Source organism: Scatophagus argus, chromosome 8, assembly GCF_020382885.2.
Source record: "Scatophagus argus isolate fScaArg1 chromosome 8, fScaArg1.pri, whole genome shotgun sequence".
NCBI classification, from domain to species: Eukaryota; Metazoa; Chordata; class Actinopteri; family Scatophagidae; genus Scatophagus; species Scatophagus argus.
Window position 1 is genome coordinate 12,654,869 of NC_058500.1, and position 15,096 is coordinate 12,669,964.

The window sequence follows — 15,096 nt, forward strand, 5'->3', positions numbered from 1 at the left end:
AATAAGTTGAAGTAGATTACAGATTGTCTAACTTAATTAAGTTGAAAGATCGTGCTATTTTGGGGTTACAAGTGGTTTTAAGTACTTTTTGTAGCAATAGAATTTGAGAAAGTAGGTTCTAATTTTTTATGTATTTGAGCATGTCCTCTCTAACACCAATGAGTGATTATGAGCTGGAATGTTGAGTCAGGAATGTTGCACAAGGAAAGGGAACAACAGTTAACTTACTTAATTCACTTAACACTCTCTCAACTCTTTGTGCCCCTTCCAGCTCGCACATGCCCACCAAACCAGTACCCTTGTGCCAGCGGGCGTTGCATCCCCATCTCCTGGACATGTGACCTGGATGACGACTGTGGAGACCGCTCAGATGAACCTGACTCCTGTGGTGAGTCTGTCCTGCATCTTCATATTGTTGCTTTTTCTCGACTAGCACACATATTACTTTGAGACAAAAAAAATGCTCATGCTTTTTGTTTATTTGTTTTCTTATGTATCCTATCTTTTACTCCTCTTCAGCCTACCCAACCTGCTTTCCTCTGACCCAGTTCACCTGCGCCAATGGCCGCTGTATCAACATCAACTGGCGCTGCGATAATGGTAATCTTCCTCTGAGACTTGCTCTACCTTTCATGATGTATTTTAAAACCAGTCCAGTAATTGAAAATGAAATCTTGTGTGACAGACAACGACTGTGGCGATAACAGTGATGAAGCCGGCTGCAGCCACTCCTGCTCCAGTGTCCAGTTTAAATGTAACAGTGGCCGCTGCATCCCAGAATACTGGACCTGTGACGGTGACAATGACTGTGGAGACTACAGCGACGAGACTCACGCCAACTGTACCAACCAGGGTAAGGAACAATACTTCGTATACCCATCTGAAACAGTGCTGCTCTTTACAGCATTTTGTTTATACTCTTGTTAGTTGTATCTGAGTCAAGCTCTTCACATCAGGTATTGTTTTTCACTATGTTTACATGTTGCTGTCTGCAGTCTGAAAGAGGCTGTCAGATTGAAGATGGGATTGCCCTCCTCCCAGTTCTGTTTCTGCATGCCCCTGCCTGCCCTCTGGCTTCTACTTATCATTTACAACAAATCCTTTCTGTTCAGGATGTGATTATGTTTTGCGGTTAGATAACAATTAAACGCTTTCATGGTCTCATGCAAATGGCAAAGGTGTTTTGACTGTGCTGCAGAGATAAAAATTTACCTGTTTAATGTTGAAGACAGTATCATAACACAATGTCATACTCTTTCTATAGCTGTTGATTTGCCTTGAAACATCCGTGCTCTGTTGTTGTATGTACTGTTTGATCCGTGCAGAAACACAGCCAACTGCTGTCAAGTCCCAGCATGCAAAACTGGAGCCCAGTATGACCTGTTGGTCTAATGAGCAGTCTGTGATGTGTGTTCGTGTCTGGCTGTGTGCATTTGTATGCTCTCTTGGCCAGCCGTCTGGAAGTCATTAGCTGAAATAAAAAAGCAATGCTATCGCCTTCCTCTCCTGTATATTGTGGTCCTGTGCTGAAAGGTTCCTGGGCTCATTTCCTGTTTAGCCGTGCCAAGAGCTGACCTTTGCCATGAGGGGTTGTCATTGTGCCACCTCCTCACTGGTGCCTTTAATCTGTCTATGACATCAGTCAGTGAGCTGTATGTGTCACTGTTGTTTGACTTGGCTCAGAGTCAGGTTGTTAACACAGCATGACAGTGCACTTACACATTAATTAATTACTGAAATGGACTATCCCTTATCTTCTTAATTTTTGTCCAAGTTAGTGTGGTCTTTTTATTTCCTGGTTGTGATTTCAATTAGTTATTATTCAGTTCTTGACTTCTGCTGGTGTTTTATTGCATCTTTGACATTGGTTAAACTGTGCACTCCGTGTTGTTTGTTGGCTAACCATCAAATTTTGTGTTGCTGTTTTTTCTTCTCCAGCTACCCGTCCTCCAGGCGGCTGCCATGTAGATGAGTTCCAGTGTCGGATGGACGGCCTCTGCATTCCCATGCGCTGGCGTTGTGATGGGGACACAGACTGCATGGACCTGAGTGATGAGAGCAACTGCGAGGGTGTGACCCACATGTGTGACCCAGCAGTCAAGTTTAGCTGCAGAGACTCTGGTGAGGATGCTCTCTGCTGGCTTAAGTACCAGAAGTTAAGGGTGGTGAAGCTTTTAGACAATGTCAGTTCAAGATGCAGTTTTTATTGCTATAAAACAAAATGTGTTTTGACAGATGTGTGATCACAACAAAAAGTGGCAAATGGAAAATTATTTGGCTGCTCTTTGTGGCTAGAAGGATATTATTTCCATTGCTTTTCATTTGGCAAATAGGTTAATATAAAATTGGACACAAGCTACAAGCTTCCTCCATTTTGGACTCACAATTTTTTTCCATTCCCTCTAAGGTCAGCAGAGTCAAGATGATTAGAGATAGGTCAACAGTGGAATTTCCAAGTCAGTTCACCAAAAGTTGAAATCACTTTGTATTCCTGAGCAAATCCACTGCAGCGATTTCATTGAAATGAAATGTTTTTTGACCTGAACTTTTGCGTTAAATGCTTGGTGTGACCAACCCCTTAAACTTATTAGAAACCAATCTCTGTGAATACATCAGGATAAAAATCTTAAAACAACACAAGCTGAAAATGGACATTTTGTTGTCTGTAAAGCTCGCTGCATCAGCAAGGCTTGGGTGTGTGATGGCGACAGTGACTGTGAGGACAACTCGGATGAAGACAACTGCGAGGCGTTGGTGTGCAAGTTGTCTCACCACATGTGTGCTACCAATGACTCCATCTGTCTGCCCGCTGAGAAGCTGTGTGATGGAACTGATGATTGTCCGGATGGCTCTGATGAGAAACTTTGTGGTAAAATATTCTTGACACACCAAAAGAACATAATGTGTCCAGTCCCTGGATTCTCTGTACCGTACCTTCTATACTGGAAAAACATGAATCTGTTTCTGATATATTCCAGTCCTTTAATCTTTCTTTTCTTTAATTGTTTCTTGCCTGTAGACTTGTGTGCATTGGACAATGGTGGCTGTAGTCACAACTGCAGCATCATTCCTGGGGAGGGCTTCATGTGCTCTTGTCCCCTTGGCATGGAGCTGGGAGCTGACAACAAGACCTGTCAAATTCAGAGCTTCTGTGCCAAACACCTCAAGTGTAGCCAGAAATGCGAGCAGGAGAAATCCAGTGTCAAGTGTTCCTGCTACGAGGGCTGGGAGCTGGAGGCTGACATGGAGAGCTGCAAAAGCACTGGTAATTCCAATCAGGGCCTTTTTGGGCCAGAAATTGAACAATTTCTTGCTGGATTGAGATTGAGAGCAATTGTGCTGAAGAAGTGCTACAATAACTTATTCTACTTCAAAGTATTTAATGCATCATACTTTTGAAGACGTGCTCTTTTCCCCCCAGAAAGTGAGTTATACCCCTTCAGTTATTTCATTTTTTCCCTTTGAAAGGGACAGATGGAAGGTAGATTTTATAGAGACAGCTGTGGCAGGATTTGATCCAAGACCAACATGGGGGTGGGACTTTGAGATGAGATTTGCTGTGTTAAGACACTTAACACTTTTGTGGGTACAACTTCTTCTGCCTCCAGATCTCTTCAAGCCTTTCATCATCTTCTCCAACCGCCATGAGATCAGAAGGATAGACCTTCATAAGGGAGAGTTCAGTGTGCTGGTGCCAGGCCTGAGGAACACCATCGCCCTGGACTTTCACCTCAACGAGAGCACCCTTTACTGGACTGATGTCGTCGAGGACAAGATCTACCGTGGAAAACTGTCTGAAAATGGGGGTGAGGCAACCAGTTAGCCACAACTTTGAGTAATTTTAGCTTAAACAGAAGACTAGATGGGTGGTGGAATTAATAACCTTTAATAATGGTTAAAGAGAATGATAAGAGCACTTACATAGTAATAAGTTAATTTTTTTAGTCTCCTCCTTTGTAAATAACATGATCATATTAAAATAGATTGTTCCCTCTGAAATAGAAAATCACATTTATGCTTTTAGCTGAACATTTCTGAGAAAATGAACTTCCGCTGGGCAAATACACCATTATTCCCAAGAGACAGATGCTTTTAAAGAGAGTCTGTGGTCAGAAGTGGTGGTCTGTGACCCTGAATAAATCTCCCAGGTCATGGTCGGCCTTTCCTGCTCCAAAACCCCAGGTCTCCTTGCCAATCATGGTTGCGTTCCCAGTACAGCACTTAGGGGGCACACGGAAGGCTTTGTCTCTTCCCATTTGTCTCAGTACTCACTGTGCGTGACTGCAGCCAGAACAGCGATGTAGCGTAGGAGGCACAATACACTGCAGTTCCAGTTCCCAGCCCTCCAACTTCGCTATTAAAATAGGGCTCCTTAGCAGAGACATTGTTACCAACTCGTAGATCAGCCCCTGCTGTTTGTTACTGAAGCCGTTTCAGAATGTCTAAAGTTGTTGGCATACTACCCACACATACACACAGAAAGGCAGCCATGACTCCAATGTTCCTTTATGCAAACCATGAAGATGTCCTGTCCAACTCCCCCTAATTACTGCTGGAACAGTTTGTGAAGAATTTGCCTTGTTGTCCTCAGCCAAAGATGATCAGATTTTGGTTTGCACTTAGTCCGCATGAGAGCCTGTTGTTTCTGGGAAATAATAAAAAGTGTGGGAGAACTGGCGTTTGTTTTCTTAGAAGTGGGCTTGGGCAGCTAGTGTTGGTTGAAGCTGCACTGACAGACACAGCCGCAGTGGGTGATGTTCACTGACAGATCCCGTAAGGGTAAAGAATTCTAAACAATTCATTGTCAGGATTTTTTTTAACAAACCATGTGTGTTGCCTGGAGATCTCATCTCTTTGATAAAACCAAGCTAGTTGAACCAAGCTAGTACACTAAATTAGCTGAATACACAAATGCAACTTTTCTGCTTAAAATCATTTTGAATTGAATATTAAAAAGTTACAAAACATCAACTTGGGACCCTTTTCCAGTTTGCTATTCAGTTGTCAAATGCATGATTAAGAACCCAGCACTATGTTAATTTAAATTTCTCATTCTCTGTGTGTCCCACGCAGCCCTGACCAGTTTTGAAGTGGTGATCCAGTATGGACTGGCTACTCCAGAGGGCCTGGCTGTGGATTGGATAGCAGGAAATATCTACTGGGTAGAGAGCAATCTGGACCAGATTGAGGTGGCCAAACTGGATGGGACCATGAGAACTACCCTGCTTGCTGGGGAGGTGGAGCACCCAAGGGCTATCGCCCTAGACCCCCGCGATGGGTAAGAAGCACAGATCTGGGGATTTGAAAGTTGCATTTGGCCTTGTAGAAAACTGAATTTCAAATACCTTTTAGCATAGAATGAATTCTTCCTACTGTATTGTTTATAAAACTGACATGTTCTCATGTACGCATCAGTGAAAATCCCTCCTGACATGGGCCTGTTTTCTTTTGGCAGTATTCTATTCTGGACAGACTGGGATGCCAGTCTGCCCAGGATTGAGGCAGCATCGATGAGTGGTGAAGGCAGACGTACCATTCACAGGGAAACAGGCAGTGGGGGCTGGCCCAACGGACTCACTGTGGACTACATGGAAAGACGCATTGTCTGGATTGATGCCAGGTAGCATTTACCACGAGTCTCAAAATATACAGAGTGTTCTCATTGCACTGCATCCACCCACACACTCACTCATTACATCACCATTTCGCTCAGTCTTTCCCCTCTTTGCTTTCTATTATTAATTTTTTTAATAAATAAAACAGATCAGTTCTTTGCTTATGTAAAACAACACACAAAGTACAGACTCATCTAATAACAAGTATATACTTTAACTGATGCACGTTCCTAATCTCTGGGTCAATGCCTCTCCAGGTCAGACGCTATCTACTCTGCTATGTACGACGGTTCTGGCCTGATTGAAGTGTTGCGGGGTCACGAGTACTTGTCCCACCCCTTTGCTGTCACCATGTATGGAGGTGAAGTTTACTGGACTGATTGGAGGACAAACACTCTGGCCAAAGCCAACAAATGGACAGGACACAACGTCACCGTCGTCCAGCGCACCAACACGCAGCCTTTTGACTTGCAGGTCTATCACCCATCCAGACAACCTCAGGGTAGGTTGCACACCAGATCCATATGCATTAACTCTGACAGAGAGAGAGTTTCCATATCTCATATTTATCCCTGCCTCCCGACATGTCCGACTGCTTTGGGGATAACTCAAAGGAGAATAGCAACAAGCTCACAGTTCATTGCTGACCATGTTGATTCACGGCTCCTGTTCCCCAAAGACAGTTGACCTTTTAAAGTTGTGTTGTCTCCTGGGACCGGCAGCAATTTGGACACCTCCTGCTGCCTCGTTGATCAAAAAGCCACCTCACTGTTTGGCATTTCCCACCGGCTGGGTAGAAAATAAAACTCTCCTCCTGGGACTTAAATGTCATGCGTTGATCTCACAGACACACAAATGATCGACAAGATGGCAAAAAGATTGTCAGAAGTGTTCTGTCTCATTGATGTTTAGTAGCCGTTGGCTGTGTTGATCACAAGAGTGTGTGTAGCAGAAACACACGGGGTCCTGTAATTGGAGGCAGGAAAACAGAAGTCTCGCAAAATTGTTGATTGACAGCTGCATCCAGTGCCTATGACAGTGATGAGGCAACAAGTTGTGTTGACAGCTCTGGAAGGCACTTTCACTTTGTTTGAGGGTCCATTGATTGAAGGGTCCGCTAAAATAACTCTTCACTCTGGGAAAAATCTCCATCTCACATTCAACTAAGGCTTTGGTGTAATACTAGAATGAGTAAACGTGTGAATTTTATGGCAATTCTTTTTGAAAATATATGTACAGCAGTCCTTTTTGTGTCTTTCTTTCACCACATTTCCTCAATGAATCTTCTTTCAGCTCCTAACCCGTGTGTCACCAGTGATGGTAGAAGTCCTTGCTCCCACCTCTGTCTCATCAACTTCAACCAGACCTTCTCCTGTGCCTGTCCTCACCTCATGAAGCTGCAGCCTGACAAACGCACCTGCAAAGGTAAAGACAGATACTGTTAACTCACAGACATGTTTGTACTGTCATATAAAATCCATGTCCTCAAAGAGCAAGAAAATGGACCTTTTTTCAGGAATTTTTCTCAAGACTGTCTTGCTGTGGTGTGTTCAGCCCGGAACTTGACATGAATGTCATTAGCTGTCATCGTCTATGACAGAAGATCTGATTACATCTCCTCTGTCTGTGCCACACAGCCTCCTCCACTCTCATTTTCATTTAATTTCATATAAAAGGCTGTCACGAGCAATGGGCTAAGGTCTTCATTTATCTCTATGCGATTTCATGAGTGGGTTTCATGATGGTTTTGAGGGCTAGCTGTGGGAATCTGTGTGCCTTTTTCGCTTTCTGTCTAAATGTTAAGCATTCTACAGAACAATCCTCATCTCAGCAGCGCAGATTCAAGGATAATTGGATTTGAGGGTGTTGGGGCTGATGCATTCCCCATTAACATGGGAATTTTCAGGGAGCTGAGCAGAGTCTCAACTGGACAACATTTACCATTTAAACTGAGTGAAAGCTGTATGATTTTTATTTAGAGGATCATCTGTTGTTGTGACTGGTCAGTTTGACCCTCTTGAGCTACTGTCCCCTGGGATCTAGCTGGCTCCATCCTTTGATTGTGTGGCTAGTACAATGATGAGAAGCCTATACAGAGAAGTGCATATGAAGAGGGTTGAGCATCTAATTCATTATCTGTTTGTTTGTTCTTTCTCGTTTTTTCATCCTTCTCTTCATTTATAGAAGACTTATAGATTATTATGACATGGGGTGGATTGTTTCAGATCATTTGTAAACAAGTAGTGATTAAAAACCTCTTAAATAAATTCTCTTAATCTTTGTCTTTTTTTCTTTTACTTTTTTTCCAGAGTCTCGCAAGTTCCTTCTATATGCTCGTCAGATTGAGATCCGAGGTGTAGACATTGACAACCCATACTACAACTACATCATCTCCTTCACCGTGCCGGACATAGACAATGTGACAGCTGTGGACTATGACGCTGTGGAGCATCGCATTTACTGGTCAGATGTCCGAACGCAGACGATCAAGAGAGCCTTCATTAACGGCACAGGGGTTGAGACTGTTGTTTCTGCTGGTAAGAATGTTTAGAGGAGTTTTAAATGTTTTGTTTTTATTTCAGTTTATAGTTAAAACCCTCTCTATCTGTCTAAATTTTAGATTAAACTCTGAAATTTTCCATTGTGGTTCTAACATTTTCCAGACCTTCCTAATGCTCATGGGCTGGCAGTAGACTGGATTTCAAGAAATCTCTTCTGGACCAGCTATGATGCCAATAAGAAGCAGATCAATGTGGCCAGACTGGATGGATCTTTCAAGAATGCTGTCATCCAGGGCTTAGACAAGCCCCACTGTCTGGTGCTGCATCCTCTACTGGGGTGAGTCTTCCGTCCAGTTAGACAGGCCTGTTTCTGTTTTTCAATTTCACTCACTGACCAAGTGCCTACCATGAAGTGTCTAATCTGTCAGAGATTTCAGCCCCTCTCTTTGCCTCATAACTTTAATATCCCTCCTCAGGAAGCTGTATTGGACCGACGGTGACAACATAAGCATGGCTAACATGGATGGTACCAACCTCACCACACTTTTCACAAATCAGAAAGGACCAGTAGGTGAGCAGATGTTCCCCTCAACTGCCAAAAATAATCTGAGTGCGAAAAACTACTCATTGTTTGATTAATTACAGGGTGACAGCACTGATTAAGCATATTAGTGTAAGTGCTTATAATAACATCATTATTCTTTCCATTCAGGGCTCTCTATTGACTATGAAAAAGAGCAGCTGTACTGGATCAGCGCAGGAAACAGCACCATTAACCGCTGTCAGCTGGATGGAACTAAACTGGAGATCCTGGAAGGTGTGAAAGGCAAACTTACCAAGGCTACAGCACTGGCTATTATGGGTAAGATGAAAAGGATGATTCTCCAAATTTTCCTGATCTGAAAGTTGTTAGTTATATCATGCTATTGCTAATACTCTAATGACATCTGTATCTTAAAATCACCAGCCCATGTTAGAGGGATAGCATACTTATGTGTGAATCAATTTCCCTCACTGTAGGAGACAAGCTGTGGTGGGCAGACCAGGGAACTGACCAGATAGGAACATGTGACAAGAAGGATGGAGGAAACTGGAAGATTTTGCGTAATAACACCTCCCCTATGATGCACATGAGGATCTATGATGAGGAGGTGCAGAAAGGTAAAAAAAAAAATGGTGACTGCCATCAGAAATTAATCAGAAAGTAATTTTATATTATTGTGTCATGTTCTGAGGTAGATGTTAAACTCACTCTCAAGTTAGTGCTCCATTTAAAAACTAATTTAAAAACACTGTCCTTTATTTTATTTTATGAGCCTCGCTGATCTTTTCATTTTCCTTTAGCTGGTATCAACCTGTGCAGTAACAACAACGGAGACTGCTCCCAGCTGTGTCTGCCCACCTCTCCAACAACCAGGGCCTGCATGTGCACTGCTGGATACAGCCTGAAGTCAGGGCAGCAGTCCTGTGAAGGTAACACTCACAGCTTCACAGCTATAGTACGTACAGCAGGGAATGCACTGTGTCCTAAAAAGAAAAATGTCTGGTCCTGTCTCTGAGCAGGGATGGGCTCTTTCCTGCTTTACTCTGTTCATGAGGGAATCAGAGGAATTCCACTCGACCCCGCCGACAAATCTGATGCCCTTGTGCCAGTGTCTGGCACCTCTCTGGCTGTCGGAATTGACTTCCATGCAGGTGAGCAACACTGAGGGACATCAGTGACTAGATGGTCTCACTCTAGTGACATCTGCATGCTGTCATTATCATAGAGAAGTGAGTATTTATCGGCTGACACAAAAGGCCTCTTTGTTTTCAGAGAATGACACCATCTACTGGGTGGACATGGGCCTGAGCACCATCAGCAGGGCTAAGAGAGACCAGACATGGAGAGAGGATGTGGTCACCAATGGCATTGGCAGGGTGGAGGGCATCACCGTTGACTGGATAGCAGGTCTTGTCGTAACAGACACGGTATCATTACAAGTACAATTAAAGGACCACATTAGCTGATTTACATCCCTGTGCTTTTACAGGAAATATTTACTGGACTGACCAGGGCTTTGATGTGATTGAGGTGGCCAGGCTGAATGGATCTTTCCGCTATGTAGTCATTTCCCAGGGCCTGGACAAGCCCAGAGCCATCACTGTCCATCCAGTTAAAGGGTAAGGCTTCCTGCCAGCAGTTTGATTCTGCCTTTAGGGACGTGCAGTGTATCGCCCACATTACTGTTTTTCTTTTTGTTTTTTTTTTTTTTTTGTTTAAACCTTTAAATCTGTGTGCAGGTATCTGTTCTGGACTGAGTGGGGTCAGTACCCTCGTATTGAGCGTTCTAGGTTGGATGGCACGCAGAGGTTGGTCTTGGTCAACGTGAGCATCAGTTGGCCCAATGGAATCTCCATCGACTATAAGGTGTGGATCACAGCTTATATCAGAACACTTAGGGAGGCCCTAAACACATTTGTTGTTATTTTTGTTATTTGTTTTTATTTTTGTGACTTTTTATGCAACAAGATTCATCCCTAAATTTCATTCATTATGTGCCATGCAGTTTCATAAATTAATTTGTAATATGTTGTCAGTGTTATTTAATGTATTCACAATATAACTTTCAGTAGTTATGTTTATTCTGTGTGTACTAGTCCTCTATACTACTTAATCTGCCAGGTATATGTGTGCTTATATCATAAAATCTCCTTTAGAGCTGCCACAAATTCTAATTTTTGCTAGTGATGGTCACCTAAATATTATCACATATAAAAATCATCCAGTATTATGTAAAACATAAAACATTAGGTGCATTATCAGCAAGAAAGCTGAAGGCAGCATCAGAATGATTTCTATGATGTGTTTGATTTTCACTGTAGAAATTTGACCCTCCCTGAATCATCAACATTTTTTATTGCTGCTTTGTCCATGCAGGAGGGTCTGCTGTATTGGTGTGATGCCAGGACAGACAAGATTGAGCGAATCAACCTGGAGACTGGAGAGAACAGGGAGCTGGTGCTAGCCAATAACAACATGGACATGTTTGCTGTGTCTGTCTTTGAGGAATACATCTATTGGAGTGACAGGTCAGTTTGTTTACTGAACCTTTTCCATTGCTCTGTAGTCATGCTTGTTCAGCTTTTGAAACGTGGATGATTTCATATCCTATCGTGCTGTTAAATGAGTCCAAAGTTTTGTTGTCCCTTGTTTAGGACTCATGCCAATGGGTCCATTAAGAGAGGCAGCAAAGACAATGCTACAGATGCTGTGCAGCTCAGGACGGGCATCGGTGTGCAGCTGAAAGACATCAAGGTTTTCAACAGGGCCAGACAGCAAGGTAGGAACGCTCCCCAAACACACACACACACAAAAATAAAAATGAGTTCTTTTTTTTTTTTCTTTGCTGTTCTGGTTAAAATATTCTCATAAGAGCAGTGGGCTCACATGTATACAAAAACAAACCCCTGCACACTCATTAATCTCAAAAAAATTTTTACCACCCAACTTAATCAGCACCCCTCACCCCCAGGAATCGATGAAATGCTATGTTTTACCAGGCTCATTATTTGTTTAATAATATGCCTCATAAACGTGTCACACTCTTCCCAGGCACCAACGTCTGCAAAGAGAACAATGGCGGCTGTGAACAGCTGTGTCTTTTCCGTGGAAACAGTGAACGCACCTGCGCCTGTGCTCACGGCATGCTGGCAGAAGACAACCGCAGCTGCCGCGACTATGACGGATACCTGCTGTACTCAGAGCGTACCATACTGAAGAGCATCCACCTGTCCGATGAGACAAACCTCAACGCGCCCATAAAGCCATTTGAGGACCCTGACCACATGAAGAATGTCATTGCCCTCAGCTTTGACTATCATGGCGGTGGAGGGAAGGGAGCCAACCGCATATTCTTCAGTGACATCCACTTTGGCAACATCCAGCAGATTAATGACGATGGCACAGACCGCAAGATTGTGGTGGACAGTAAGTATGGAGTCATCAGTCACATGTCATTTCTTTTCAACACCTCAGCTTTTCCCTCCACTCTGTCTCTGCGCATACGTTTCAGCTGTGTTGCCTTGTAGCACCATGTCTTTTATCCAGTCCATTAATAATTGAATGTTGTCCCTCGTCTCCTCGACACTGTAAACAGCCATTATCACACATTTTGACAGCACAAGCACCCCAGGAGGATCCACTGTAATTTACACACAGCTGTAGCTTCTCGACCAGAGATTGACACCACTTAGGGCTGCCACTTGAAGAAGATACACACACGCACACACGCACACACGCACACACACACACACACACACACTCACACACACACACACACAGTGCTCTTTGCTTGATTCAACACAACACTGAAGCGTCTTTTATATCCCACTCTGTTTAAAAAAATCAAGTGTATGCTGTTGAACTCCATCCACAAAAGCATTACCTTTAAAGCCCTGGACCAAAGCTGTTCTTAACAAGCAGTAGTCAAAACTCTTATTCTTTGATAGTAAAAACAGGAAAACAAGCACAGTGCATGGAGTTAGTGTGTTTACTGATGTTGCACTGAGATCAGAACAGATGATGGCCAGATTTTCCCCATTAGTTTTGCACCCACCAACTACAGACTTTATTCCAGTTGAGGGAGACTTCAACACAGCTGACATTAGAGGAGTTTATGAGTTCCAGATAAGACTTGGCAATTAATTAATATTATCATATGTCAACTTCAGAAGAATAATAATATGATTATATTGTCATATTGTGTCAATGTTTTATTACTTGATTGACGTTCGGTGTCCAAGGTGTATTTATCATTCTACACACACAAACACAGGTTTGTACAACAGCATGCAAGCTGTAGTCTCTTTCTGACACACAAACCACATGTTTGTGTCCTCCCAGACAGCAGCAGGTTGAATACACCATGGTTTGGGTCACGTTGTCTTTTAGTATTTTTTTCATTCTCACCAATGTCACTGATGCTTGGTAGCCAAAAGAGTCAGTCTTAGTCCCTTTCAGACGTTGTGTCCAATTCAAAGGGCTGTACCATGTCCCTGCCCATCACATTAGGGCATCCAGTCAGACAGCTTTTGCACCAAGCCCAGCGTTCCCTGCCCAGCTCTAATAACTCTCGTCTAAACTTCTGAGACATAAACCCATACAGCACAGGGTTTACCACTGCTACTGAGGATGCTAACAGTCTCGCCAGGACGGCAATGGTATTGTAGCCAGGTGAGCCTGTTATTGTTCCTCCAATGAAGGAAAACATGAGGGCATAGGAGGGCAGCCAGAGGAGAGTGAAGACCACGACCAGGAGAGCTGAAGTGTGAGTGACCTGGCTCTGGTAGCGCTCCAGCTGAGGAGCATTCCTCAGCAGTCGTGCATGTCGAAGAAAACAGTAGATCTTGGCATACATCAGTACAATGATGCCCAGCGGTAGAGCGAAGCCGAACAGGAAGAGGGCAGTGCTGTAGACCAGCTGACTGAAGGCAGACAGGAAGGCGAAGCAGTACATCGCGCTGGACGTGGTAACTGTGCGGATGGCGAACTGTGGAGCTGCCAAGGCCGAGGCAGGGATCCAGAGGAGAGCTACAGTTAGCTTTATGTGTCGGTGCATTCTTGAGCGGTATGCCCATGTGGGGTGTACCACTGTCAGGTACCGTGTCACAGCCAACGCTGCCAGAGTGAAGACTGACGCAGCTGAGCAGGCCACACCCAGGAAGCTGATGGCCTTGCACATGAAGATGCCGAAAGGCCAGAAGCCCAAAGTGATGGCAGAGGTGTGGAAGGGCAGGCAGAGCAGCAGCAGCAGGTCAGCAGCGCTCAAAGCCAACAGCAGGGTGTCTGTACCATGTGGGGGCTGACTTTCTTTCCTCCTCCTGCCAGTGAGAATGGTGATGACCAGAATTTGGCCCACCAGGCCAGTCACCAGAATTAGCCCGTCCAGGATGGGCACCAAGGTCTTAATGAAAGCCTCATTTGCCTTATTCGTTTGGCCAGCTCCGCTGCTGTTTACCTGTTGCCCCAAAGTCTCCATATATTCACAGTCAAAGTCAGGTCAGTTATGAATTTAATGGCCTGCTAATGTAACTCGCTCATGTCTGGGTGAAACATCTGTTGGCTCCTGCTCATGTCTTAAGCTCTATTCATTACAGGTATGACCACTCTCTAGTGGGTGCTCTCATAATGATAACAGTCTAGTTGATTTCTTCTTTGCCATTTATACTCTGTGCTCTTGCAGGAATGGATAATAGAGGTTATTCCATCAAATGGTTAGGTCCACTACCTCTTGAGCCACACAGGCTCCTGCTCGTGTCGGGTTAAATCCCTTTAAAAATTGTTTATCTCCCGCTGTGTCACCTTCACCGATTTCCAGCAGTTTAAAGGAAATACTTAAAAATGATTGGACATGCTACTTTCCTCTTCTTAAAGTCTCAGGAAAAAAAAGCCTCTTTTTGTGCTGTCATCCAGTTTCACTCAGAAAAAAAAATTGTAAACATGACCTTAAAGAGCAGTCCTTGCACACTGGCTTTTCCTTGGCTTTATCAGTGTGTCCTTCATCATCCAAGGAGGAGAGTTTTGGGTCAAATCCAGAGGGATGTCAATATTGCAGATCCGCTGTGGCTATATTGATTACCTGAGAACAAGCAACAGGGGACAAATTCATCCCTCTGGTTGCTAACAGACATTCCACTTTAAAAGCAGCAGTGCTACTTGATGCCAAGTGGTCAGCGCAGCAGGAGGCACTTTGTCCACTTAAGAGCTCTTCAGGGACTTGTAGTCTGTAGACTTCAGCAGCAGAGAAGTTACTGTACAGTTAACATGAGCTTCAGGTGTTGAAATAAAACATTTTTAAAAAAAAAAAATCTCATCTTCAAATGAACAGTAATAAAAGCTTAATAATTCTCAGGTGTCTCTTGGATTACTGCTCCTGTGATAGTCAGAAATGCTCTGTACTGAGTGGCAATGGTCTTCCCGGTTCTCGCCTCTGTTTGCA

The 15,096-nt window shown here is 43.8% G+C and overlaps 2 protein-coding genes across 2 annotated transcripts in view; one reads left to right on the plus strand and one right to left on the minus strand.

Moving 5' to 3' along the window:
• Positions 1-15,096, plus strand: part of LOC124062779 (low-density lipoprotein receptor-related protein 1-like) — an 82,040-nt gene that overhangs the window by 45,452 nt on the left and 21,492 nt on the right. The window contains exons 18-41 of the mRNA XM_046395732.1: positions 272-388; positions 520-600; positions 686-853; positions 1,939-2,121; positions 2,672-2,869; positions 3,020-3,265; positions 3,609-3,806; positions 5,074-5,278; positions 5,456-5,620; positions 5,873-6,117; positions 6,909-7,040; positions 7,925-8,152; positions 8,279-8,453; positions 8,593-8,687; positions 8,829-8,978; positions 9,137-9,277; positions 9,461-9,589; positions 9,680-9,811; positions 9,933-10,067; positions 10,150-10,279; positions 10,400-10,526; positions 11,037-11,188; positions 11,315-11,439; positions 11,712-12,086. Of these exons, the coding sequence (XP_046251688.1) occupies positions 272-388; positions 520-600; positions 686-853; positions 1,939-2,121; positions 2,672-2,869; positions 3,020-3,265; positions 3,609-3,806; positions 5,074-5,278; positions 5,456-5,620; positions 5,873-6,117; positions 6,909-7,040; positions 7,925-8,152; positions 8,279-8,453; positions 8,593-8,687; positions 8,829-8,978; positions 9,137-9,277; positions 9,461-9,589; positions 9,680-9,811; positions 9,933-10,067; positions 10,150-10,279; positions 10,400-10,526; positions 11,037-11,188; positions 11,315-11,439; positions 11,712-12,086 (4,032 nt within the window). The remainder of the gene's footprint in view (positions 1-271; positions 389-519; positions 601-685; positions 854-1,938; positions 2,122-2,671; positions 2,870-3,019; positions 3,266-3,608; positions 3,807-5,073; positions 5,279-5,455; positions 5,621-5,872; positions 6,118-6,908; positions 7,041-7,924; positions 8,153-8,278; positions 8,454-8,592; positions 8,688-8,828; positions 8,979-9,136; positions 9,278-9,460; positions 9,590-9,679; positions 9,812-9,932; positions 10,068-10,149; positions 10,280-10,399; positions 10,527-11,036; positions 11,189-11,314; positions 11,440-11,711; positions 12,087-15,096) is intronic.
• LOC124062784 (galanin receptor type 1-like) lies at positions 12,972-14,136 on the minus strand. The gene has a single exon (XM_046395745.1). The coding sequence runs from the start codon at positions 14,134-14,136 to the stop codon at positions 13,105-13,107; it is 1,032 nt and encodes a 343-aa protein (XP_046251701.1). The 3' UTR covers positions 12,972-13,104.

Bases quoted from the DNA above. Each gene is read 5' to 3' on its own strand.
- LOC124062784 (XM_046395745.1), bottom strand. From the start codon at position 14,136: ATGGAGACTTTGGGGCAACAGGTAAACAGCAGCGGAGCTGGCCAAACG.